The 26,139-nt window shown below is 45.2% G+C and overlaps 1 protein-coding gene and 1 non-coding gene across 2 annotated transcripts; one reads left to right on the top strand and one right to left on the bottom strand.

The window, feature by feature from the left end:
• Positions 1–7,707: 7,707 nt before the first annotated feature.
• Positions 7,708–24,975, bottom strand: BCL7B (BAF chromatin remodeling complex subunit BCL7B). Its single transcript, XM_039243547.1, has 6 exons — positions 24,781–24,975; positions 20,684–20,759; positions 12,006–12,102; positions 9,659–9,829; positions 8,996–9,075; positions 7,708–8,732 (listed from the first exon to the last, which is right to left on the bottom strand). Exons 1-6 carry the CDS (start codon positions 24,870–24,872, stop codon positions 8,640–8,642), a joined length of 609 nt encoding a protein of 202 aa, XP_039099478.1. The 5' UTR covers positions 24,873–24,975; the 3' UTR covers positions 7,708–8,639.
• On the top strand, positions 18,538–18,678 carry LOC120239350. Its single transcript, XR_005530411.1, has one exon. It is a non-coding gene; the product is annotated as a U4 spliceosomal RNA (small nuclear RNA).
• Positions 24,976–26,139: the final 1,164 nt, after the last annotated feature.

Here is a 26,139-nt window from a genome sequence, read left to right as displayed (position 1 = left end):
TTCGGTGAAGAGTGCTGTAGGAAGCGCACAGTAAGAAGACAGCAGTAACTGCCTGGAGAGTGAGGACGTTTGAGCCGCTTCCCCAACCGCACTACACTCACAAAGTCCAAACTCTGGCTATCCAGTACATTCCGAAACACTCATTAATAATTCTCTTCCTATTAAATTGTGCCCCTCCTTTCGAAGATCTTCACTGGCCTTAGAACATACCTTCCCAGCCTGTTCTTCAACAGGGCTGGGAAAGCAGTCGCGCATACCGGTGCCAGACCCTTTTCTTGTCATCTTGAAGTGAGAAGCATCCCGCCCCCTCCGCCGAAAGGCAAGTTCGAGGTCAGAAGATCCCTATGAAACCTCCTCTGATCACCTAGCAGAGATGGGAATGCATCCTCCTTCGGTAGCTGTTCTCCTAAAAGGATTACGAGCAACCTGAGAGAATAGGGCATTTGAGTTGATTGTGAAAACATGAGTAGCATTTCACTAGACAGAGAGATGAAGGACAAACATTCTAGGTAGAAGGAGCAGCAGGGCCAACTTGGTAGATTCAGGACAACACACCTTAAAAGGTAGGGATTTTGAGGCGGAAAGTATCGAGAGATGAGGGTGGCGAAGGAAGTGATCGTCCTGGCCACAGCGTGTGATGGCTGAAGTGACCACTTAGAAGGGAATTGTAGTTGTTTGTGGCAGGGATACCAAGAGACTCAAGTGTAACAAGATCAAGGGAGACAGATGGACAGATTTGAGAGGCACAGACCAGGTGACTAATGGTCATTTGCAGGACTAGATCCCTAACAGCAGACTACACACAGAGTAAGACTCAAAGAACATTAAGAAAAAAATTTTGGAAAAAATTTGGTATTTCAAAAAAGGGTCTCTAATTGCACCTGAGAGTGGGGAACATCATCATTTCAGCACTTGGGGCCACTGTGAGCTGGAATCCAGCCCTGGTGTTGGTAAAGTAGAGATCTAAAGTGGGAGAATCAGGGGGCACCCTGGTGGCTCAGTCGGTTAAGCGGCTGACTCTTGATTTGGGCTCAGGTCATGATCTCACGGTTCGTGAGTTCGAGCCCCGAGTCGGGCTCTGTGCTGACAGCTTGGAGCCCGCTTAGAATTCTCTCACACTTGTTCTGCCCCAACCCGCTTGTGCTCACTCTCTCAAAATATATAAACTTAAAAAAAAAATAGCAAACTTTAATGTGACCTCTGCTTGGTAGATGTCCTCCATTTCTGTGGCTCAAATTTACAAATAATAGAGTTGATTAACATGAGATTTTACCATCTTGTCCTAAAGATGTTAAGAAAAAAAAAAAAAAAAGCAGGGCGCCTGGCTGGCTTAGTCCATGGAGTCTGTGACTTTTGATCTCCAGATCATTAGTTCAAGCCCCATGTTGATGCAGAGCTTACTCAAAAGAATAATAATAAATTTTTTGACATTTTAAGAAAGAAAAATAATGGAAGCTATCAGTTTCCTGCTCTGATATCTTCACTGACTCTTGTTGAAGACAAAACTCTTCGGAGTTTACTCTTCCTATGCAGTCCTCAAACTCTTAACGGCAGCAAGCCCCTACTGGCCTACTTCCTCCTAATTCCCAGAATTCATTAGCTTTATTCCTACCCACTGCCGGAAATGGACTTTCTTCTCCTCTGTGCATTTCAATCCCATACTTCCTTCCTAATGCCTTTTCCCAATTGTTCCAGCCCACATCCGCTTTTACTAAACTCTCAAGTTTTTTAACCATAGTTTTAGCAGAATTCGTTGTTCACTGTGTTTTCTCTCCTAAGGCTTGAATAAGCAAGTTAATCAAAAAAGAAAGGAATTAAAATGTGTAGTTTCCAGGTATCTGCACCAAAGCTTCTATTGTTCAAAGTCGGCTATGGCCACTTAGCCTCAGGAATCAGCCAGTCTAAGGAAGCATTGCCATTTCCCTACACGGATCCCCAGCAGGAAGTTTTAGGGCCTGAGCTCCGTCAGCAAGATCTGTTTCTGTGGTCTGTGTCATGTGGAGCTATGCCCCGCCATGTACCCCTCCTCACTGATGCAGACACAATCCTTTGCTTAGACAGTCCCGGCTCCTGGCTTGTCTTTTCCTAGCTGTGCTGCTGGTTCCTTAAACTCAAAACATCCCAGACCCACAATCTTAACATCTTCCTTCCCTCCATCATCTGCTCTATCTGGATGGTTTTCATTTCTTTTAGCGGCCCACCTTCCTCACAACCTCACGGGCTCAGGCTTGACCTCCCCTGAGCTCCATAGCCATAGGGTCAACCAGATGATGTCTTGAACTGCCTTTCCTGCCATCGCCACAGCATCCTACTTCAGGCCTTTATTCTTGCTGTCCCAGACTACTACTATAATACCTTTCTTCTTTTAAAATGTTTTTGGGGTGCCTGCCTGGGGTGCCTCTCAGTTGGTAGAGCATGCCACTCTCAACCTGTGAATTCAAACCCCGGGTTGGACATGGAGCCTACTTAAAACTAAAAGTTTTAAACTCCATTAAAATTATGTCTTTTTTTATGGTAAAATGAACGGTGGTTCCCAAAAAGAAACATTTAAATGTACTTTAAAAAACAACAACAAATAGTTCTACAAAAAGCAGCCCTGGGGGCTCTTTCTTCATCCACTTCCTGTTCCCTCAAGCACTCATTTTCAAATTGTTAAACTGTGTTAAAATTGGTAGAAAGGAAACTTCATTTTTTTAATGTTTATTTTTGAGAGAGGGAGAGAGTGCGAGCGCTCAGGAGACAGAGTGCCAATGGGGGAGGGGCAGAGAGAGAGGGAGACAGAATCCGAAGCAGGTTCCAGGCTCTGTCAGCACAAACTCATGAATGGCAAGATCATGACCTGAGCTAAAGTCAGACGCTTAACCAACTTAGCCACCCAGGCAACCTCCAGATTCCATTTTAGGTGAAGTTTCCTCGGGGTGCCTGAATGGCTCAGTCGACTTTGGCTCAGGTCATGATCTCACAATTTGTGGGTTCGAGCCCCACATTGGACTCTCCACAACCAGCTCAGAGCCTGGAGCCTGCTTCGGATTCTGTGTCTCCAGACTCTCTTTCTGCTACTCCCCCACACACAGGCTCTCTCTCAAAAATAAACAAAAAAAAAAACTGCAATTTCTCTATGGAAGAAATTTCCAATTTTTTTTTTTTAAGTTTATTCGTTTTGGAGAGAGATTGCTAAATAACATATATGTTGCTAAGTTTGTTTCTCAGTTTTAGTGTTAGCTGTTGACATTCTTCAATGGAAGATGAGGACTTAACCCTCTTACATCCCCCACAAATACCACATACATTCAATCATATTCCCCAAATAATTACTGTAATCGGTTAAATCCACATTCAATGTATAACTTATGATTATTATTCCCAGATGATCCACATGGCGGATTACATTTCCTTTGTTTTCGCTGGTTTGCGTCAGCCTATTTCCACTTCATTTTCTAAGTACCTGTCACCACTCTATCCCTAAACTGACACAACTCTTAAGTCTCCTCTCAATACATGCAGACCTAGCATGTCTTCCAATTTGTCCTCTGCCTCTCTCCTTCCCTAGGCATTTTGCACACTACCTCACTCCCCCGCTCTGGGCTTTCGGTGGCCAGCTCCCTGAAGTCAACAAAGTAAAATCAGACTCTTTGGCCCTGCCTTCAAAGCCCTCCACAATCTGTCCTCAGTCTTTCTTCTACTTCCCTGGAACCCCTTACTCCAGTAAACTAGGTTTATCTAGGTTTCTAAATACCATTCCCCACTAAAAGGATCCAGGGCTTCTGGGGAAAAGGAATAGTGCTTGCAAAGTTCAAGGTGAGTCAGGAACAACTTGGGCCTAAAAATAAGAAAGTCCTCAAATAGTGATGGGGACATGTCAAAAGGACTCAGGAGCCAGCATGAAGGGATTCTGACTGAATCTGGGACAATTTGAACATTTAAAAGAAATGACAGCAATGGACTGTAACACACTGAATGTAAGGGGAAACCATGGGCCATAGTAATGTTCAGAGAGAAGAGAGGGAGGGAGGGAGGCAGGCAGGAAAGAAGGGAGGGAGGGAAGGAAAGGAAAGGAATGGAGGGAGGAAGGGAGAAAGGGGAAAGAGGAAAAAAAGAAGGAAGGAAGGAAGAAAAGGAAAGAAAAGAGGAGTAAGGGTAATCTGCTATTTACAGAAGGCTGCCAGTGAAGGAATGTAAAAAGAATGATAGATTTAGAAAACTCACCATTTTGCAGACTCTAGTGAAGTAACTTGATTCAGAAATAGACCATCAACGGATGCTATAATCACTGGCCTAAGTGAATGGTCTAAGATTATCACACATTCTCCCCCCACAACTTACTTATGTAAAAGTGCCCTGAAAATGGGAAGGTCTGGCGGACACCTCAGCCAGCATTACCAGTAATGAGACAAAAGGGTAATGTTTCTCTTGATACAAGGCAGTGAAAACTACATGTCAGTTCTGTAGCATTCTAACCAAAAACATTTCACCTGAAATCCTTAGCGAATAGGAAAGACCAGTTTGTGGGACATTCTACGAATAACTGCCTAGACCCTTCAAAATTATCAGTGACACAAGATACGCCTATCCACCCATCTCCAAAAGCTTCTAAAAGGAGGCTACAGACACCTGAGAACTGTGTGTGCAGTGTGTGACCCTAGAATTAGATCCTGGATCTGGGGATGGGAGCTAAAGGGAACTACTACCATTTTGGGGACAGTTGGGACAATTTAAATATGTTCCTATTAAATACTATTATTGGGGCGCCTGGGTGGCTTAGTCGGTTAAGCGTCCGACTTTCTTTCTTTTTTTTTTTTTTTTAATGTTTTTATTTATTTCCAGGAGAGAGAGAGAGACAGCGTGAGCAGGGGAGGGTCAGAGAGAGAGGGAGAGCGTCCGACTTTCACTTAGGTCATGATCTCGCAGTTCGTGGGTTCGAGCCCCGCATCGGGCTCTGTGCTGACTGCCAGCTCGGAGCCTGGAGCCTGTTTCAATCTGTGACTCCCTCTCTCTCTGACCCTCCCCTGCTCACGCTCTCTCTCTCCTAGAAATAAATAAAAAACATTAAAAATAATAATAATAAATAAATAAATACTATTATTGGGGGCGCCTGGGTGGCTCAGTCGGTTAAGCATCTGACTTCAGCTCAGGTCATGATCTCACGGTTCATGGGTTCAAGCCCCGTGTTGGGCTCTGTGCTGACAGCCAGCTCAGAGCCTGGAGCCCGTTTCAGATTCTGTCTCCCTCTCTCTCTGACCCTCCCCTGCCCATACTGTCTCTCTCTCTCTCTCAGAAATAAATAAAACATTAAAACAAATTCTTTTAAATAAATAAATACTATTATTGTATCATTGTTAAATTTCTTGGGTATGATCGTGATACTCTGGTCATGTTGAGGAATGTCCTTGGGACATAGAAGCTTAAGTATTCAGGGCTAAAGTGTCAGAATCACAGGTACCTATTTTCAAGTAATTCACCTGTCCGCCACCCCCCCCCCCACTGCCCCCAAAAAAGAGAAAAAAAGATGTGTACCGAGATGCCAGTGTGGCAAATGTCAATAATTGGTGATTCTAGGTGACGGGTACACATAGTTTATTGAACTATTTCTTTAAGGTCTGTGTAGTTTTGAAAAGCCTCAAAAAGCTGGAGAAAATAGAAACCCAATTCCCTGGTTACTGCCACACGTTAACCTCGTACCTCACTGCCTCCATTTATCCGCGCTAACCTGCCCCAGGTACTTTCCTCATAACCAGAGAAACATTTCTAGGTCCAGCCTAGAATGCCACCTCTTCTATAAGCCTTCTGTGATCTCAAAGCCTCCAGGTTTTCCTCTTGGCCCTCACAGTACTCTGCCTTCTCCATCCACCACGGCACAGGCTCCTGCCTACCTTCTCTACCTCACCGGACTGGAAGTTCCTGCAAGGCAGACACCTGTCTACCAATTGTACTTTATACACAGAGACCCCTGAAGATGCTTTCAGTGTTTGTAAAATAAATGCCGTTTTCCAAGGTGATGAATAACGTAGGCGTGGAAATCTGCTCCCATGCGCTCAGCTTTTCCATGCTCCAAATTCTCTTGTGCACAATCCATTGAGCTCTATTGATCTTCCTTTGTGCGTGTTCATAGTCAACAAATTTAGTTAGCAGGCTATCTGTTTTTAAGAAATCAAGTGCGGGGGCACATGAGTGGTTCAGTTAATTGAATGTCCGACTCTGGACTTCGGCTCAGGTCATGATCTCACGGTTTATAAGACCGAGCCCTGTGTAGGGTTCTGCTCTGACAGCGTGGAGCCTGCTTGGGATTCTCTCTCCCTCTCTCAAAATAAATAAATAAACATTAAAAAAAAGAACTCAAATGTGCATATACATTGGGCCTCCTAATACCCGGAGGCATTTTTTGAGCTGTGTGTAACTTATGGTCATTGCTTTACATTTCCTCTTTTTCTTTTCCAGCCCTTACCCCATCAACATTCTGGTGAAGACTGCTAACCTGATTTCTTACAGTATCAAGGAAGTAGTGCTAAAGTCAACAAAAGAAGAGAATGGTCTCTGTCCCCCCTTTTCCATTATCCCACATCTTCCTTCGTGGACTCCACTCCAGCACCTGCTACCCTGTGCTCTGGGAGGCTCCATGTAGAGGTCTGTTCCCTAGCCAGGCTGTCTCCTGAGGGACAGGATTCCTGGCTTCCTGTGTTCCCAGTACTAGCACTTGGTCACAAACGCCAATTGCTATCTCCCCTTGTTAGTTTTCTCCTCTGCTTTCCTCGTGTGACACTTTTCAGTAATTTGTAAATTCAGTAATTCGGTAAACACATTAAAATATGCTTCTTTTATATAGCTTTACAATTCCTTATCTGTGACATTCATTTGACAACTTGATAGTACATGCTAATTTGTTTTCCTTTTTTTTTTTTTAAAGAAAAAGTAAACGGTACCGTCAACAAGGGGCCCAAACTCACAATCCCAATATCAAGAGGTACATGCTCTCCTGACTGGGCCAACCAGGTGCCCCAAGTTCTGTTAAATTTTTAAGAAAAAACAGACTAGGGATGACAAAACAGGGGAGCAGAACTTGGGGTGCTAGTCTCATCCCTGATACCTGGAAGCCCCTAAGAGAGATCAGTGGAATCACTTTAGGGCATACTGGAATGAAATTCTTGAACATACAGAATGTAGAATTCTTTTCCACCATGACATGACTCTATTGGTTTCCTTAGGAATCAGGAGCCCAAAAAGAAATTCCTGTATGGAAGGCAGACTATGATTGCCAGAGCCTCGGGGAAGTGGCAAACACAAAGCACCTCTTTAACGGGTCTGGGGTTTCTGTCCCAGGTCATGAAAATGTTTGGAGTGAGCTAGCTATGGCTGCACAATGTCACGAATGTACTTAATGCCACTGAGCTGTATACTTTTAAATAACTAAAATGGTAAATTTGATGTTATGTACACTTTACCATAAGCTAAAAAAGGAAAAAAGGAAAAAAAAAAACCACTCACGAATGCCTCCTAAGGACCAGAGCCATGGCAAACATATGCTGGTTGGATTCAGTGTACACAGGGACAGAAGAGTGAATTAGACTACATGGCAACTTCAAAGGGGGTCTCCAAATCGTTTCTATCAGAAAGTCCCTCTGTAGGAGTAAGACAATTGGCAGGCACTCACCCACCGCCCCACTAGGCCCTGCCCCCACAACCTTCAAGAAGGAAGCACTCAAATACCAGCAAGACGTATTTCAAATAGTTTAATTTTAAAAATATTCTATTCAGTGCTAAAATATGTCTTCACTCACTGTTGCCCATTTCCATTTTCTTAAACTTTTTTGAACAAAAAATAAAATCACAAAGTTCAATTAAACATGCAGATTTCAAAGAAGAGGGAACTTTCTAGAAAGTCTGAGCTGAAGGAGTACTGTGGGGGAGGGGTACTGTTGGCAGAACCTCAAATCCTTGCTGGGGCAGAGTCTGTGGCAGGAGGCAGGGGATGCTGGAATGAAACGTACAGGTGAAAACAGGGAAAGCTGTGTGTGTGTGTGTTGGGGGAAGGGAGTGGTTAGAGCAGAGGACAAAGGACTGTCAGCAGCTGAAGAGCCCATGAGAGGCGGGATAACGTCAGAAATGGGCAGAAGTGTCAGGACAGCAAGAAATCTATGCGGACTTTTCCGCCCTCATGTACAGCCTCCCCTTCCCTCCGAAGACTCTGCCAGGCCTTCTCCAACAGGCCCCTAGCCCGACGGGAAAGTCCATGAATCTACGGTCTCCATTCAAGTTCAAGTAACCCTGGACACTCTCTTCTCTAGAGAGTGCCTTCCACATCTCTCCTCCTGTAGAAGAGCCAGCAGCTCAGTCCAGAGGTTCTGGAGCAGAGACTGCTACCTGGAGGTGACACATGAACCTCGGGATGGCTGATGCCCCAGCCTACGTGGGGTGCAAAAAGAATATGAGTGCTCCTCTTCTCAGGAGCAAGCAGACACAGGTGCCAGGGACGGGAAGATGATGCTATAACCCCAAGTCCTATGCCAACCTTCCAGCCCAGAAGGCTCCTATGTGCAAGCTCTGGACCCCAGTGCTTGCCCTTACCCCAGCAACAAAGCACGGCCAGAACCAGAATGCAATAAATAGAGGCAGGGGGCCAGGAGGCGGAGGGCGCCAGGACGGTGCTAGCTTTCTGTTGCTGTCTGCGGCACTGCGGGTTGGTCCACACAGAAGCGCTTCAGGGGTGGGGCACCTGAGTCTTCCTCTTCCTCAGCAATCTAGGAGCAGTCAGAGCATGAAATTATAGGGCCATCCCTCTGTACCAGAACCTCCCCGCCCACCCTAATTACAGCCCAGAAGCCCACCCCCAACCTTCTTGCAGATAAACAAACTTCTGCCCCTGCCATGTAACCTGGAGACATTCAGCTTCCCTTGCTGCCTCCCCACCCTGGTCACAGCACATTTGACGCTGTAAGGTCCGATTCACATCACCAGAGTCCTCACTTTTTTTCAGAAACTGGGAAACCCAAAGGCTCCTTACCTGGGTCTCTAGCGGAACTGGTTCTTCCTTTGTGAGGGTGGGAGGTTCATCAGCAACTTCTGAGGCGGGCAGGGAGGGCTCTGAAAAAGCAGCAAGGTCAGTACAACTGCAGGGCTTCCCAAGGCAGGACACTCCTGTGGAATCTGCCTCAAGCCAGGGCAGCTTCCCTAAGAGCTATGTGGAGGCATCTGGGGAAAGAGCAACACTGGCCAGAGAATCAATATATGTCATCAGAGGAAATGTGCAGGACATAATGCAAAGAGTATAATCTTTAAAGTCAGAAGGAATGAAATTGGAGACATCCGGTTCCACCAGGCGCTAGCTATGCGATCTCAGACAAGCAGTTTAGTCTAAGACTCTACTTTGTCATCTGTACTATGGAGATGACAACTGCTATTTCTCAGGGTCTCTGAGAAAATTATACCAGGTATCAAATATGAAAAGTGCCTTACACAGGCCTGGCACTCAATTGTGTTCCTTGTTTTCTTCTTTCATTCTGTGAGAGGGGAAAACACAACCCTCCCCCAAAACAGCTCAAACGTTGACAAATGGCTCAAGGCTGCCAGGCCCAAGGCATTGTCTCTAACCTCTTCCTCTAAAGAACAGAAACATCAAGAGCACAGGCCCTTCCAAGACGCTCGTCCTGGGTCAACTGTGACTCACCCTCGAGGATCTCCTGGCCCAGAGTAGGGGGCTGGGAGTCATCTGTGCGGAAGTCAGAGGTGTGTGCTGGGCTCAGGGACTCACTCTGCTGGGGGCTGGGGCTTGAGTTGGTGCTGCTGTCTACCTTGAGTTGATAGACATCAGACACAGAGCTCTGGTTGCTGTTTTCATCTGAAAACCAAACATGACAAAGACAACAGCTGAGAGTAGTCATTTTTCTTGAGAGTAACGGTACAGAGCCAAGGGCCTGGGTCTCCTTAGGCAGCCACGGGCGCAACCAAATACAATGATCGTTGCTACTGATGCCCCCAGAACCGAAGGCAAACAAGCCAAGACAGGGCAAATTATCCACAGCCTAAGATGATTCATTTAAACATTTTCTCTTTTACAACACATTATTCTCAGCACCAGATGCAGCCAAAATCTTTAAGTCTGTGCAGCATTTACATTTCGGGAAGGTCAGCGTATACTTAGTAATCCCCTCTTTCTTACTAAGTATAGTTTGGACCTGGTAGTTTTTCACCGTCCAGTGGAAGGGAGTGATGTAGCTGTGCCTCTCAACTCTTCCCATAACACAAGAGGTGTAGAAAACGCTAAAATGTGCCTGGCATTCTCGGCTATCATAAGACGCGTGGTGGTATCTGGAGGCAGTCACTCGGGCTGGTCAGCAGCCCAGGCTCCACCTGGCCATCTCAAGGACCAAGAAATTACCACCTGGGACAGTCTGTCCAAAGGCTTAAACTCACCATCTAAGTTAAAAACTAAGGAGTCAAAAGCTCCTTCTGCTCCCTCGCCTCCAGCAGCCCGTCACCAAATCTGACCCATCCTACCGCTCTGACGCCACTGGTGTCCGTCCCTTCCTCTCCCGTGCCTTCGGCCAGGCCTCCTGGTCTCTGTCCCGGCCTCCTGCAGCAGCCGCCTGGCCGCCCTTCCCTCAGTCTGCTGTACTCCCACACGCACTTCACACTGTGCCAGACCCATCCCTCTGAATCTTCAGCGGTTTTCTGCGGCACAAAGATCTAATTCGAATCCCAGGGCCGCCCTGCAGGCACACATGGCCCTATCACAACCTACAAAACCTTTCTGACCTACAGGCTTACTGCTGACTGTCCTGCCACACAGCAGGCTTCGTGCTGCGGCCTCGGCTCCAGCCACGTGGACTAACCTAGACCTGCCTCACGCACAGGTGGCCGGTAGGGCCTGCTCTTTCCGGTTTCCCGGGAAGCCCTGATGCAGGCCACCATTTGGCTCAAGCATCACTTCCTCCGTGTCCCAGGCTCCTGTGGGCGGAAATGACCACCCTATCATGCTTCTGTTGTATCCTGTGCACGCCTACGATTAGTATTTTACACACCAATTTCCATACGCTCTGTGCAGGCAGGCTCGGGGCTTACTTGTCCTTGCGGGATCTCCAGTGCGGTACCCGGCAGCCGGCACACAGTAGGAGTTCAGAAAATGTTCGCTGAATGAAAGGGATGAGATGGTGGCCGCACTGAGGAAACAGAGCCTCGTGGGTCTCCCAGAGCTTTGGGATTACTGGACAGCCCACACACAGCTAGGAAATCGTTCCCTCATATTCTCCTTCCTCCAGCACGCTCCCTGACCTCAGGCGGCTGGGGGAGGGGGAGGACCCCTGCACGCTCCCAGTCTCGTGCCAAGCTAGTCTTTACTCCTACAAAGACCACTGTCTTCTATGCTAACACGGAAGCAACATTCTATTATAAAAAGAATAAAGCTCTGTCACTTTTGAGCTTAGGCAAACACCTCTTCTCGGAGCACCCGCTTCCTTCAACAGGGATGAGGATAACTGCCTGCTTTAGGTCACAGGCCGAGGGAAGGACAAAAACCTGAAGATCGGTGCTTCTGAACAGCAGCCACCACGCAGGTGCGAAGGCAGTACTGGGACCATAGTGCTGCCACAGGCGGGACACTTACTGCAGACTGGTTCTGGAGGAGGAACTTTGCTGACAGGGGACAGGAGAGGCCCTGGCTTTGGGTGGCCTAGTCTAAGGCACTGTTATCATAAAACATACAGTCTAAAGAAAAGAGCTTCTGATCCAAAGAACCAGAACCTGACATGGGGCCTGTCACTTACTAGTTATGTACCTTGAGATACAGAACTTCCATCTCTCTGAGCTTCGGTTTTCCTAAATGGAGAATGAAGCCGCCATCATCTACCTTGCAGGGTCGCTGTGAGGTTTAAATGAAAAGACTTGATGTAAAGTGTCAGCAAGATACCAGCAAAACAGCAGGCACTGAAGTGACACACGAAGCTATTCTTCTCGTTATTAACAGGTTCATCTAAGTGCTGCTTTTCCTGCAAGGAAGACATATGGATGCAACTCACCCTGGAATTCAAGAAGGAGAGAGGAATTGGCTGACGCATCAGAGGGAAAGCCATTAGGTTCCCGGACTGCTGAACTGTTCGATTTGGACTTTTCTTTCTAGAAAAGGAAAAAAAGAGGAATATGACAGAGCCAAGCGGAAGACCCAGAGAGAGGTAGATGGGTGCTACAGAAGACACCTGAGGTCTGGATTACAACTAAACACGGGTAACGACAATAGTTTGAGAATCCAGGACCCAGGGAATAACAGAATCCTGGACAAGGAGTCTCCAAGTCTCAGTGTCTCTATGTTGTAAAATGGACCCTTCCAGAACTAATATGACTCAAAGGTGAGAAGCAGATACACAGGCTTCCACTAGAGCTCCCTGTGGTTCTCTTCTGCCTCCTGCCTTGAGCAAACACTCTATCCAACCTTTCCCTGTATGGATGGACAAGAAATGCAGAGTACTCATTCGAAAAGGATTCTTGTTTTGGTAGCACAGCAGGAAAAAGTGAAAGAATGGACAAAGGAAGGAGTCGCTTTATATGTAATGTGAATGGAGACGGGACAAAGGAGTCCCTCTACCTGGATTCCTGACAATCGACCCATCTACTCAAAATGATTGCCCATGTCCACCTTGGCCTAGAACATCATTTCCTTTGAGCAGGATGCAGGTTACACATGTGGGTGACCGCAGTGCAAAGGTAAGCACTAGCTTGTGATACACAAGCCCACAGGAAAGGAAACAATCCATGCAAACATTTGCAAGTCAGAGGGGCCAAAGCTTAAATCTGGGTAATCTCAAATTTACTAATTTATACTTCTTATACAGGTCTATTTATTGCACAGGCATTTAATGTTTGGTAACAGCTCTCAATCCTCTCTCTGCAATGATCAACTGTACACCCTCATGCAAGTCTTTCCCTTCAATTTTTCCACATGTAGACATACTTTTAACCCAATTAGACTTTACATTTCACCACATGAACTACAGAAACACAATTTTTACTAGCTGCATTATATTCCATAAACCATAAATTCCTTAATCGCTTCTTACCTATTAGGCATTTTTTATAAGTGTTTATTTATTTTGAGAGAGAAAGAGAGAGAGAGACAGAAAATCCCAAACAGGCTCTGTGCTGTCAGCATGGAGCCAGAGGTATGGCTCGATCTCACAAACTGCAAGATCATGACCTGAGCTGAAATCAGGAGTCAAACGCTTAACCAATTGAGCCACCCAGGTACCCCTCACCTATTGGTCATTTAGCTTCAACTTATTTCAGGTTGTGTTTATTTATGGCCACTAGGAATAAACCTATGATTCTCAAGTTTCATTTCTTCTCTGGGTCATTTTATTTTGATAAATTCACACCAAAAAAATTCCTTCTAGATCAAAAAGTATAAACATACTATGTTTCTTGAAATACACTATACCTCATGACTCTCTAAAAAGTAAATGGGGGTGCCTGGGTGGTTCAGTCGATTAAGCGTCTGACTTTGGCTCAGGTCATGATCACATGGTTCGTGGGTTCGAGCCCCGCGTCGGGCTCTGTGCTGACGACTAGCTCTGTCAGATTCTGTATCTCCCTCTCTCTCTGACCCTCCCCTGCTCACGCTCTCTCTCTCTCTCTCTCTCCCTCTCACAGAAATAAATAAAACATTAAAAAATTTTTTAAGAATTTAAAAAGTAAATATAAACATTAAAAAAATAATCTTTTAATTTTAATTTTAATCTTTAAAAATTTTTTTCCTTTGCCACTGCTATAACATCTTTTATAATGGTTACACAGCTTTACAAGATAACCGTGCACGATAACTTAATGAATTCTCCACAATACAGTCTTTATTTTGCTTGCAATTCTCAAACACTCTGAACCATATTGTAATGCTCAACAGTGTAGATGTACCTTGTACACATCATGATTATCTCCTGAAAATAAATTCCTAGAGATAAAACTTCTAGATCAAAGGGATAAACATTTTGAAAACTACCCCCCGCCCCGTCCTCTGTACTGAGGTATAACTGACAACTAAACTTGTAAGGCATTTAAAGTACACACTGAGGGGACCATACACTGTGGAAGGACTCCCGCCATGCAGTTCATTAGCGCCGCCATCACTGAAAACTTTTCAATGCACACGTGACAACAGCCTGACCCGCGTGAAGTCTGTGCCAATCTACTCTCTGGTCAGCGGTGTCCCATTCCCTTGGATTCTTCCCACTTCCTCTTCACCAATTTGATCATCGTCTCCCATTCTGCCTAATGTAGCAGGTCTATACTGGTACCTTAGAGGATGGCACACCACCGTGGACCACTGGAGGACAGATAAACTGATGGACCTCAGCAAACACTGTGAGAAGCCCTTGGGAGAAGAAAGGGAGCTGGGTCCTGGGCAGGGAGAATGTGTTATTGTTTTAAGTGTTTATTTTGAGAGAGAGAAAGAGAGAGAGAGAGAGAGAGAGAGAGAGAGAGAGCCTAACAGACTAAGCTACTCAAGTGCCCCTGGCAGGCAGAATTTGAATTAGGAAAGGGCCAGGGGCTTACGCGTGCGAAACGCACTGGGGTGGGGTGGGGCTTTCTCCCAGTGCGTCCCCTTCCCCACGTACCAGGAGATTTAAGTTCCTGACCTTTAGCCCCTTGTGGGTAGTGGCACCACTAGAGCCAGGCTGGATGAAAATTAAAGGGTGGTTCCAGAGCCCCCCTAACTTCCACCCACCAGCTCCCTGGGGCTGGCAATGACAAGGAAGGATGCATGGCATCCAGACAAAGTGGCACCTGGAAGACTGGTACTAGGGACTTCCCTGGGGAGGCGGGTGGTGGGCAGAGGAAGAGGGAGAGGGAGAGGGGATAAGGGAAAGGCTGAATCCCAAGGCTCACACAATGGCCTAAATTCATTCAGAGGAAGGAAACCCAGAGCCCGGGCTTACGTCCTCCCTCAGTTACATACTGCTGGCCACGGCAGCCCAGAGTCCCCTGGGAATAAAAACTGAGTGCACAGAGTGCACAGAAGAGACTAACCAGACGCCGGAGGAAACAAGCACCAGGAAAGACGAGAAACAGAACAAATACACCGGAAGAAGGACACTAACAGGACATGAGAATTTCAATAAAACACAGTAGGTCTCCTCAGAAAGAAAAGGATACTGGAAAGTTGTTTTGAAGAACCACCAACATGAGGAAATTTGGTGTGAGTAATGCAACTGTAATATTAGCCCAAACGTACAAAAAATAAGGATACAGAAAATCTGGGTAACATAAGAAATGCTTGTTTATTGTTTAATTTCATACCTAGAGACTATACTTGTTTTAATCACAAGTAAATGGTCCAAAAATCAATCATGTACCAGTCCAGATCAAACATGGTTTGTGAGTTCGAGCCCCTCTTCAGGGCTCTGCGCTAACACCTCAGGACCGAGAGCTTGCTTCAGATTTTGTGTCTCCCTCTCTCTCTCTGTCCCTCTCCTGCTTATGCTTTCTCTCAAAAATAAATAAATAAATATTTTTAAAAACTAATAAACTTTAAAGAGGAAACTAAAGGGGCGCCTTGGCAGATCAGTCAGTTAGGCGTCCAACTTCGGCTCAGGTCATAATCTCACAAAAGAGGAAACTAAAGAGGAATTAATGAAAAACTTAAAACAATTACACTATTTTTTTTAATGTTTTTGTTTATTTCTGAGAGAGAGACAGCGTGAGCAGAAGAGGGTCAGAGAGAGGGAGACACAGAATCTGAAACAGGCTCCAGGCTCTGAACTGGCTGTCAGCACAGAGCCCTACACAGGGCTCGAACCCACGAACCGTGAGATCATAGCCTGAGCCGAAGTTGGACGCTTAACCGACTGAGCCACCCAGGTGCCCCAAAACAATTACACTATTGATGACATTTTGACATGCATATATGTGAAAATTTGGGAGACGACTAAAGTGAAAAAAAATTTAAGTAAACTTTATTCCTAACGTGGGGCTCAAACTCACAACTCCGAGATCAAGAGTTGCACGCTCCACTGACTGAGCCAGCCAGACATCCCTAAAGTGAAATGTATTGTGTAGAAAAGAAAACAAAACTAGAAATAAAGTGCTAAGTTTAATACAAGGAGCTAGAAAAAGAACAACAGGGTAAACCCAAAAAAACATAAAAGGAAATAACAATGGCAACAACTAATGAAATAGAGAACAAAGCAAACAAAAGAAAAGATGAACAAAAATTACAAGATTTTTGGATAAAGATTTTAGGAGAGACCATAAACTGGATCATATTACGGTAATATGAATATTATGAATAACTACATACCAGGGTCATTGCTGGCATTTGAACAGGGCCAATTAATTCTTTATTAGACAAGACTGAGTGCACTGCCAAAAGTTTAGCATTACTGGCCAGCCGGGAAGTGCCCAGCCTTGTTGCTACACACTCATGAGGAAATGAAGAAAGGGGGAGGCCCTAGCACTACACGCTCTTAAACAACCAATTTCTGGGAAATACATAAAATGCAAAATAATTACAAAAAAAAGAGAAAATCTAAATACATCAATCACCATTAAAACCACCATAATGACCATCTCTCAACGAAACGCCCAGAAAGTACTAAAAGTGAGTTCTACCAAACTTTCTTACTTTGTTCTAGAAATCAAAAAAAAGGCACAATTGCCTAATTTGTTTTAGGACGTTAATGTAATTCTTAATACCATAACAAGGTAAAGATAGCATATTAAAAGAAAATTATAGACCAATTTCATTTATGACCCAGATGCAAGTATCTCATGAAATATCTTAAATGTGAATTGAATACCACGTCATATGGGTGGAAGCATATCCAAGTAGAATTTCTCTTAGGCATGCAAGAATGTAAAAGTGTCAACATCAGAAATTTTATTAATATAATTCACCATACTAATACATTAAACATTAGAGGAGGAAAATCACATGAACATTTTATTTCAGTAAGCTCAGGAAAAGCAGCTGGATAGCGTCCAACATCTATTCATAATTTTTAGTAACTCTTAGAAACCTAACAAGAGAAGGCATATTTATTTTATTGTTATTATTGTTAATATTTTAGAGAGAGAGTGTGTGTGCACTAGTGGGAGAGAGGGGTTGAGAGAGAGGCAGAGAGAGAATCCCAAGCAGGCTCCATGTTCAGAGCTGAGCCCAATGTGGTCTCGATCCCGCGACCCTGGGATCACGACCTGAGCTGAAATCAAGAGTGGGATACTCAACCAACTGAGCCACCCAGGCACCCTGGGAATTTTTATTTTAATAAAGGCCATCTTCCCAATAAACCTACAGCAAGAGAGAAAACTCGCCCTACTTAATATTAATAAAAACTAAAAACTGATGATAAATAAAAATCATTCCAGTGCAGGAGGAGATAAAATAACAACAAAACAGAATGGAGAGCTGAAAAACAACCTAGATATGAATACGGCACACAACACAGATGACGTACCAAATCAGTGGAGAAAGAGTAAATAGCATTAGGGGAAATAGCTGTCTGTATGAAGGAAAATTAAAATTAGATTCATATCTCCATCATTAAAAAACAACAACAACAACAATAAAAAACCTAACAGGACTGACTCTTAATTTCGGCTCCAGTCACAATCTAATGGTTCGTGAGTGCGGCCCTGCGTTGGCTCTGTGCTGACAGTGTGGAGCCTGCTTGTGACTCTCTCTCTCCTTCTCTCTCTTCCCCTCGTTGGCTCACACTGTCTCTGTTTCTCTCAGAATAAATAAATAAACCTAAAAAGCAAACAAACAAAAACAAAAAAACAACCTAACAGGAGATGATGTTCTTTATAACCAAATAGTGGAGAATAATTTTCAAACAAGATTCAGAAAGCAAAAACCGTACAAAAGAATTGATTAGTTTGACACAAATTTAAAGGACGCTGTTGACAAAGTTCTAGACAGTAACATGTCAGACAAAGATATCTACAATATACAAAAGTGACCAGAGTTTTCTGTATCTATGATACCAACGAATCCATGCAAATCAGAAAAGACAGAAAACCCAATACAAAAAAAAATTAAAAAGAAATCACAAGAGAGGATATTTAAATGGATAAAAAGGAAATCTGAATGGAAACCTGAAGAGAGAAAATTATCAACCTCCTGAGTAATCAGAGAAACGCAAAATAAACAGCTTGAACAGACTGGCAGGATCCGTAGTATCAAATGCCATGAAGTCATGGCGGTGTGAAACCCCAGCATCCTGAGGAAGTGGGCTAACTACACTGGGGCAGCCCTTCTGAAGAGAGATCGGACAGCAGTCAGTAGTATCAATTCATGTGCAGGCCCGGGACAGCAAGCCTGCTCCCGGGCATCTAACCCACAAGTCCTCCAGAAGGATGGAATGGTTTAAGGGGTGTCATCTATGCTACCAAAAAGCTAGAGTTTTTGGTAGAAAGCACATTTGGACACTTGAAATATGACAAAGGTGGCTCTACAGAGCAGGAGGAAAAGAACAGTCTTTTCAATAACTAGTGCTGGGACAAATGCACGTCCGTGCGTAAAAAAATGAAATCAGGCCCCTACTTCAAAATACACATTAATCAAGCTTTGCGCAGTGGCAGTATCATAGCCAATGAGGTTTATCCAAGGCACGATTATTGCTAATTGAAAATATACAAAAATCAGTGCCAGGTGTTGTCATAAATGAGAAGTGAATAATGAACTTTTAGAAGACTGTATGAAGATGATCTTTGTGGCCTCAAAGAAGGAAAAGGCTTTAAAACATTTAAAAGTTCTGTTAGTCAAGGCAGCCTAAAGAGAGTGCAAAGACAAGCCACGGAATGGAAAAAGCTATGGATAGTATTCAATCAATGAAGGCTTTGGGTCCAGAATACAGAATTCCCATAAGTCATATAGAAAAAAACAATCAAAGAGACTTAAGGAGGTGCTTCCTGAAATAAGAAATCCAAAAGGTTCATTCCTAAACATTAAAAATGTGTCCAATTTCATTAGTTATTACATAAGCAGTTACCAAACTAAAATCATGACTTATCTTCACATATAAGTAACAATACCAGCTGTAGAGGATTGAGAGCAATGAGAACTCTATTCCTGGTGGGAGTGTAAAGTGGCATAACCAGTCTGAGAAACGGTTTAGCATTAGCTCCTATAGGTCAACACACACATACTGTAAGACCCAGCAATTCCACTTGTAGGAACAGCTCCTAGGAAAACCCATGCCCAGCCTGACACATACGCTAAATAAGAATGTTCACAGGAGCGTTGTTCCTATTACCCCAAACGGGGAACAACCCAAATAGCCATCTACAGGAGGACCAGAGAGGTAAATCAGGGCACGGGCCTGTGATAAAATTCCATGCAGCGATGAAAAGGGACAAATGACTCCAAAGACAACATGGGTGAATGGTACAAACCTAATGCTGAGCACAGAAGGCAAGATACAGGAAAAGAGATACTTCATGATGCTGTTTATATAAAGTTACAAATATTTACAAAGGACTAGAAAAGTGGTAAGCAAAGCAAAAGTACGAAAGACATTTCTTCTAGTGGGGCTGGGGACGCCGGCAAGAGTCAAACACACGCCTCTGGGGAAGTTGGTAATGGTCTGTTTGTTGATTTGGGTGGTTTTCACAAGGGTACTAGCTTTATGTTTTCCTGTTATACTGACGACACATTTACGTTTTATTTACTGTCTGTGTTTGATATTTGAGCTTTTTTTTTTTTTTAAACATTTTTTTAAATTTTTTTTAACATTTTTTATTTATTTCTAGGAGAGAGAGAGAGAGACAGCGTGAGCAGGGGAGGGTCAGAGAGAGAGGGAGTCACAGACTGAAACAGGCTCCAGGCTCTGAGCTGGCAGTCAGCACAGAGCCCGACGCGGGGCTTGAACCCACGAACCGTGAGATCATGACCCAAGCGAAAGTCGGACGCTTAACCGACTAAGCCACCCAGGCGCCCCGATATTTGAGCTTTTTAAAAACAATTCGAGGAAAAAAAGTTGGAGACAATCTACATGTTTATCACTCAAGCAAAGTAGATGTGACCACTGCATATAAGAAAATACTATGCAAGATTCGAAGTTAATAATTCTATTTACAGTTACAGAAAAGTGGAGAGTTCTCAAAAACGAGGCTGATGAAAAGACACCAGTTTTTTAGCACAATGCTCTACAAATTTTAAAACACGAACATGATACAATGCTATGTAGTTTCCAAGAATACACAGCCATCCACAGAAACCCATGCAAGAGGAATCAGAAAAGGATATATACATTTAAGACACATATAATACACTATAGTGGACAGCTAATCAGCTAAGAGCAAGAATCAGCAAACCTCTTACAAGGCCACATAAGAAATATTTCAGGCCTTGTGGGCCTTTAGGTCTTACGCCAATGACTCAACTCTGCCATTAGAACTCAAAAGCAGCCACAGGCAATAAGGAAATCAATGGGCATAAGCTATGCTCTAATTAAACCATATTGACTATCACAGGGAGCAGGCCTGGGCTGTGGTTCACCAAGCCTTGGAAAAGAAGAATGCATTAAGGGAAGGAAATAAAGAGGGTAGAGAGAGAGGCTTTCCACAGATCAACCACAGAGGGTGCCCTAAAGTACTTTCACCTCAATTCTGGGGAAATAAATTCCTTTATAATTAAGAGACAATCAAGGAAAGAAAGGAAGGAAGGAAATGGTACCTGTTTGTTGTTTTGATTTTCTTCCACACTTACCTCCTTGCTGTCTGTTACAGGAACCCATTTAAATATCCTAAGGGACGTGTCACCCACAGTCACCCACTTTTTCTCCCTGAAAGAAAGACACTTCTTAAAACCGATAAATAGTAAAACAGATGTTCTGTTCATAATGTGATTTTAAACTTTTCAGCAGCTCATTCCTTCAATCTTTTAAAAATAACTTTTTTTTAATGTTTATTTAATTTTGAGTGGGGCAGGATCTGAAGCGGGCTCCACACTGACAGCAGAGAGCCTGACAGAGGGCTCAAACTCATGAATCGGGAGATCAGGACCTGAGCCCAAATCAGATGTTAACTGACTGAGCCACCCAGACGCACCCCCACCAATTTTTAAATTTATTTTAGTAATCCCTGCACCCAACATGGGGCTCAAATTCAGGACCCAAGAGTTACATGCTCTTCCCAGAGAGCCTGCCAGGTGCCCCACATTCCTTCATTCTTAAATGCCTTCCAAACTTCCTCTCCATCAAATTATAGTTCAACTTTTTTTTTTTTTTAATGTTTTTACTTATTTTTGAGAGAGAGAAAAGACAGCGTGAGCCGGAGAGGGACAGAAACAGAGGGAAACACAGAATCCAAAGACAGGCTCCAGGCTCTGAGCTAGCTATAAGCACAGAGCCTGATGTGGGGCTCGAACCCGCAAACCGCGAGATCATGACCTCAGCCGAAGCCAGATGCTTAACCGACTGAGCCACCCAGGCGCCCTTATAGTTTACCTTTAGATGCACAATCAACCCTTCCAAAAGATGTCTCTAACAAATTCCTTTGGCTCTGAACCCTCTACTTGCCTTTCCTCATGTACAGTGTAGCAAAGAAGCCCTTTTTACCTCACTGACTACACGGAGTACCAGCACATTTTTAAACTCTGGTATCTACCAGGCATTACTTCTTTATTTTCCAAAAATTAATTCATTCCAGTGATATTTATTTTTTTTTAATTTTTAAATTTATTTTTGAGAGAAAGAGAGACAGCGTGAGCAGGGAACAGACAGAGAGAGAGGGAGACACAGAATCCAAAGACAGGCTCTAGGCTCTGAGGTAGCTGTCAGCACAGAGACAGATGCGGGGCTCGAACTTACAAACCGTGAGATCATGACCTGAGCGCAGGTGGACACTTAACCGACTGAGCCACCCAGGCGCCCCTATTCCACTGATATTTTTAAGGCCCTACTATACAAGACCCTGCAGAAGATAAAGGATGTGTAAGATATGGCCCTGACCATATAGGCATATGGGGATGAAAAGTCAAGAAAGGAAATCAATGTAACACATGAAGGTGATAAGGCAATTGAAAAGACAGGAAGACTAGGAAATCCCACGGCAAAGGAGAACTCCGAGGACTCCTGTGGAACTCTAGGTTGAAACACAATTCCATTCCAAAATTATCCCAGGAACAGGACCGGATGCTTCCAAGTCTTACACTGGTTTCTGAAAGAGGTGAAGACTAAGCCACGAAAGATGGCTTTAAGGTTTTATTTTACAAAGGAAGTTACTTTTGAGATAAGCCTTAAAAAATGAGTTTCCTTCCCCATTCTTGAATAAGGATGAGATTATGGACAAGCAGAGTAGGGGAGCCTGAAGTATTGCTTCTGAAAAATTCAGGTCCAAATGTGAGGTCACAATGGGGCACCTGGGTGGCTCAGGTGGTTAAGCGCCTGATTTCGGCTCAGGTCATGATCTCATGGTCCGGAAGTTCGAGCCCTGCATCAGGCTCTGTGCTGACAGCTCAGAGCCTGGAGCCTGCTTTAGATTATGTGTCTCCCTCTCTCTCTGCCCCTACCCCGCTCAAATTCTGTCTCTCTGTCTCCAAAATAAATAAATGTTAGAAAAAATTTTAAAAAAACCGTGAGGTCACAAAAAAAGCAAAAAAAGTAAAACTGTTGTGACTACTGATATTGAGGATGCTTTTCAGCAAACAGAAAGAAGAATGAACTACACATTTAAGACACTGAAATTAATTCCTATACAAAGCTTCCTCATTTATTCAATAAATATTTGCTACATATGACCCTGTGCTAGATCTTGGGCACACAGGGAGCAAGGCTTACAGTCCCTAGCCTCACAGAGCCTCCATTCCAATTGGAAACAAATACCAAACAATTCAGAGTCACTTAATCATTAGGTTTAACCACATCGAATTTCCACTTCTGTTAAGTTAAAAAGCCAAATATAGGAAATGTCTTTCGATTCAAGCTAATACAACTGTGGGAAGTACTATGGAAGGGACCTGATTTAGACTGGGGATCTCGAAATGTGTCCCTTGAGAAAGCAATTAAAAACAATTTTTTTTAAATATTTATTTTTGAAGGAGAGACAGAACTTGAGCTGGGGAGGGGCAGAGAAAGAGAGTCACGGAATCCAAAGTGAGCTGTTAGCACATAGGGCTCAAATCCACAAGCCATGAGATCATGATCTCAGCCCAAGTCTGAGGCTTAACCAAGTGCGCCACCCACACACCCCATGAAAGCAGTTTTTGAACAGATCTAGGAGTTAATAGGCAAGGAAGAGGAGAGGGAAGAGGAGGATGCCAGGTAGCACATGGCCCTAGCTGAAAGATGGCCATCAACCCCCAAGAAAGCAGCCAGTTTGAACCAGGCAGGTGAGGTAGGAAGGATCATCTTTGGTCTTTAACATAAAAGGAGAAGAGGTCACTGAAGCATTGTTTCTTAAGCGTGGGAGTGCTGTGATAATATTTACACTTGGAAAAAAGTGAAATCACTCTGACTGTAATGTGATGAACGGACTGAGTAAATGAGGAAGAGTTGAAGCAAGGAGACCATAAAAGCTGAGAGTTCCAGGTGAGAGAGGATGGTCATCTGGCCTAAACTGCTGGTAGGGACGGAGCCAGCCCGAAGAGAAAGATGTGCCGATTCTTAGGTTTCACCAAAAAACCTTAGGAGGATTAGATTTGGAGGAGAAAAGAAATCATTAATTACTTAACTAATATGTATGAGTCCCAACTACATATAAAGCCTTTACATATAAAGAGATAAAGGACTTAAACTTGTGCAAAAATGAATAAGCACACAAAAGGAAAAAAAAGAAAATTCAAGGCAACAATGCCTCTAAAAGGGGGTGGACGGACGAAGGGCTGTACGTCTCCGGCTAGGAGGGGGCTAACCCCTACTTGGGTTTTAAAACTATTTCTAATTGTCAGCTAGAGAAAAGGACTCATGAAGTTGGTGCCAAGAGTTGCCTGTTAAAGTTTAATGTGAAAATGCATCAAAGTTCCTGATTAAAAAAAATAAGCAGCAGCTTGGGGTGCTTGGGTGTTCAGTTGAGCCGCCGACTGCTGACTTCGGATCAGGTCATGATCCCACCGTTATGGGATCCGGCCCCGTGTCTGGCTCTGCGCTGAGTGTGGAGGCTGCTTGGGATTCTGTCTCCCCCACTCGCTCGCTCTCTAAACAAACTCAAAAGCCAAAATTGGCAGTCAACCGGCCCGGCAATGAACGTTACACCAGCCGTTTCCAAGTGAGTATAGGGTCTCAACTGCTTTACCGACAGCTGGCAGCACCGAGGAAAGAACGCCTACCCAGCTGGCTGCGTGTGGACCGGTATTAGGGGAAAAAGGGATACTGATTCCGATGTCCCCACCTGTTCTCGTGACAGGTGGGTTTAGTGTGAAGCGCTCACCAAACTTACAGCGAGTTACTACGCAGAGCGCTCTGTCCCGCCGGCGGGAAACCCCCGGAGATTGTCAGCTATTATTTGGGGGCAATTCTGAACTCAAAAGGCTCCTGAGCTAGGAGGGCGCCGGGTCGAAACCGCGAGGTCCGGCGTCTATAATGAGACCCCGCTGCCCCGGCGCGGCCGGAAGCCGGCAGCCCCACCGGGAGACGCGCGGCCCTTGGGCAGGTGGGCGGGCCTCGCGAGCCGGGCGACCCGCTGATTGGTGGCGGCCGGCTCGCCCTCCGACCTCACGCCGACGCGAGCTGCACCCTCCTCCCGCCTTCTCCCGTCCCCCCTCCCCCCAAGCGCCTGCCAGTCGGCTCCCACCCTGCCTGCTAGTCCCGCGCTCTTCTGGGCCAGGGCCCGCAACTCCCGCTGGCACTCTCGGCCCCGGCCCCTCACCATTTCCGCACTTTCTCGATGGCCGCCATCACCTTCTTGATGTCGTCCTTGGCCCGGCTGCGGGTCTCGGCCCGGACCGACCGGCCCGACATGGCGGCAGCGGGAGCGGCGGGGGCCGGGGCACTGCTCCCAAGACACGGGGAATCGCGCGCCTCACGCGCCGCCGCCCGCCCGCCGCAGCAGCGTCACAGCAGCCGTCGCCCCCTCCGTGCGCGCGTGCGCGAGGAAGCGCGCGCACCCGCCCGCCTCTTGGGGCTCGAGGCCTCAGAGCGCCTGCGCGCCCCGCCCCGGGCGTCCCTCCCTGGGCGCCCCGGGAGTCCCCTCGGCCCCCACGCAGGCCGGGGTGCGCGGCGGCCAGGCGGCACGTGCTGCCGGCAAGGCGAGGTGCGAGGCGCTACCGGTGGGGTCCCTGGCTCTCAAGTGATTTGGATGTCGGCACCTTTGTCCTCTGGCCTGAGTTGCTGCCACTATCTATGCTTTATAAACTTGACCTTAATGGGTGCGTGGTTCTGTTACCTCTACTCTCCACTGCCCTCGCTTTACAGTTGTACTGCTGTGCTCTAACCACAGAATTTCACACCTTTCTTCAGGATGCCTTCTGACTTTTGCACACGCCTGTTCCCTACCTGGAAGTTTCTCATCGCTTTACCTGATTAACCACTTACTCGTCTAACATCCAGCTCAAACTTGGGGAAACCTTCCCTGGTATCCTCGGGGTCCACCTAGCATGCCACATCACTGCTTTATTTAATTCCATAATCATTAACTGAATGGTGCCTGCGTTGTACAAGGCCCTGCGCTCACACAGAGGACAAAAATCTGAGGTTTTGCCTTCATCGAGCTTCCAGTTTAGAAAAACAGGTAGACCAGAGAGCAGTCATTTAAAATGTTATTTTATAAATGATAAGCTTAAGGAAGTTCAAGATGCTATAACAGCCCCAGTCTATAGGAGGGATTTCCAGAGGCTTCTGGGAAAATAAAACCCTGAAGCTGACATCTGAACACAGGATACATGGAATTGCTCAGAGGCCTATGTCCACAGACATTGTGGAACATGTTCAATAAATGTCTGGGTGAATGTTTAGTTTTGAGTACAGCTCCCTTGCTCTCCCTACCCCACCCCCACAGGCATTTATTGAGGCTCACAATATTATGGGAGGGTCCTATAGTAGCTGCATCAGGGGATGTAAGGGAAGCAGGTGACGGTTTGCATTGATGGGTCAGTAGTGGCTACTTCTCTTGCCTCTAAAGAAACTTCCTTCTGTGTGCCCCAGAGAAATGCCTAGCTAACTCTGAACTTGACACAGCCCCTGGCTATGTTCAGCCTTTCATGACCAACTAACATCATGGCTTAATACG

Source organism: Hyaena hyaena, unplaced genomic scaffold (assembly GCF_003009895.1).
Source record: "Hyaena hyaena isolate Hyena2069 unplaced genomic scaffold, ASM300989v1 scaffold_228, whole genome shotgun sequence".
In the NCBI taxonomy this organism is placed as follows: domain Eukaryota; kingdom Metazoa; phylum Chordata; class Mammalia; order Carnivora; family Hyaenidae; genus Hyaena; species Hyaena hyaena.
Note: the sequence above shows the minus strand (reverse complement) of the source record. Positions and strands in the feature narration are given on the sequence as shown.

Bases quoted from the DNA above. Each gene is read 5' to 3' on its own strand.
- BCL7B (XM_039243547.1), bottom strand. From the start codon at position 24,872: ATGTCGGGCCGGTCGGTCCGGGCCGAGACCCGCAGCCGGGCCAAGGAC. The intron at 9,830-12,005 runs GTGAGTTGCATC...TTTGGTTTTCAG, and splicing joins TCTCCTTCTTGAATTCCAGG to ATGAAAACAGCAACCAGAGC. The intron at 8,733-8,995 runs GTAAGGAGCCTT...GACTGCTCCTAG, and splicing joins CAGTTCCGCTAGAGACCCAG to ATTGCTGAGGAAGAGGAAGA.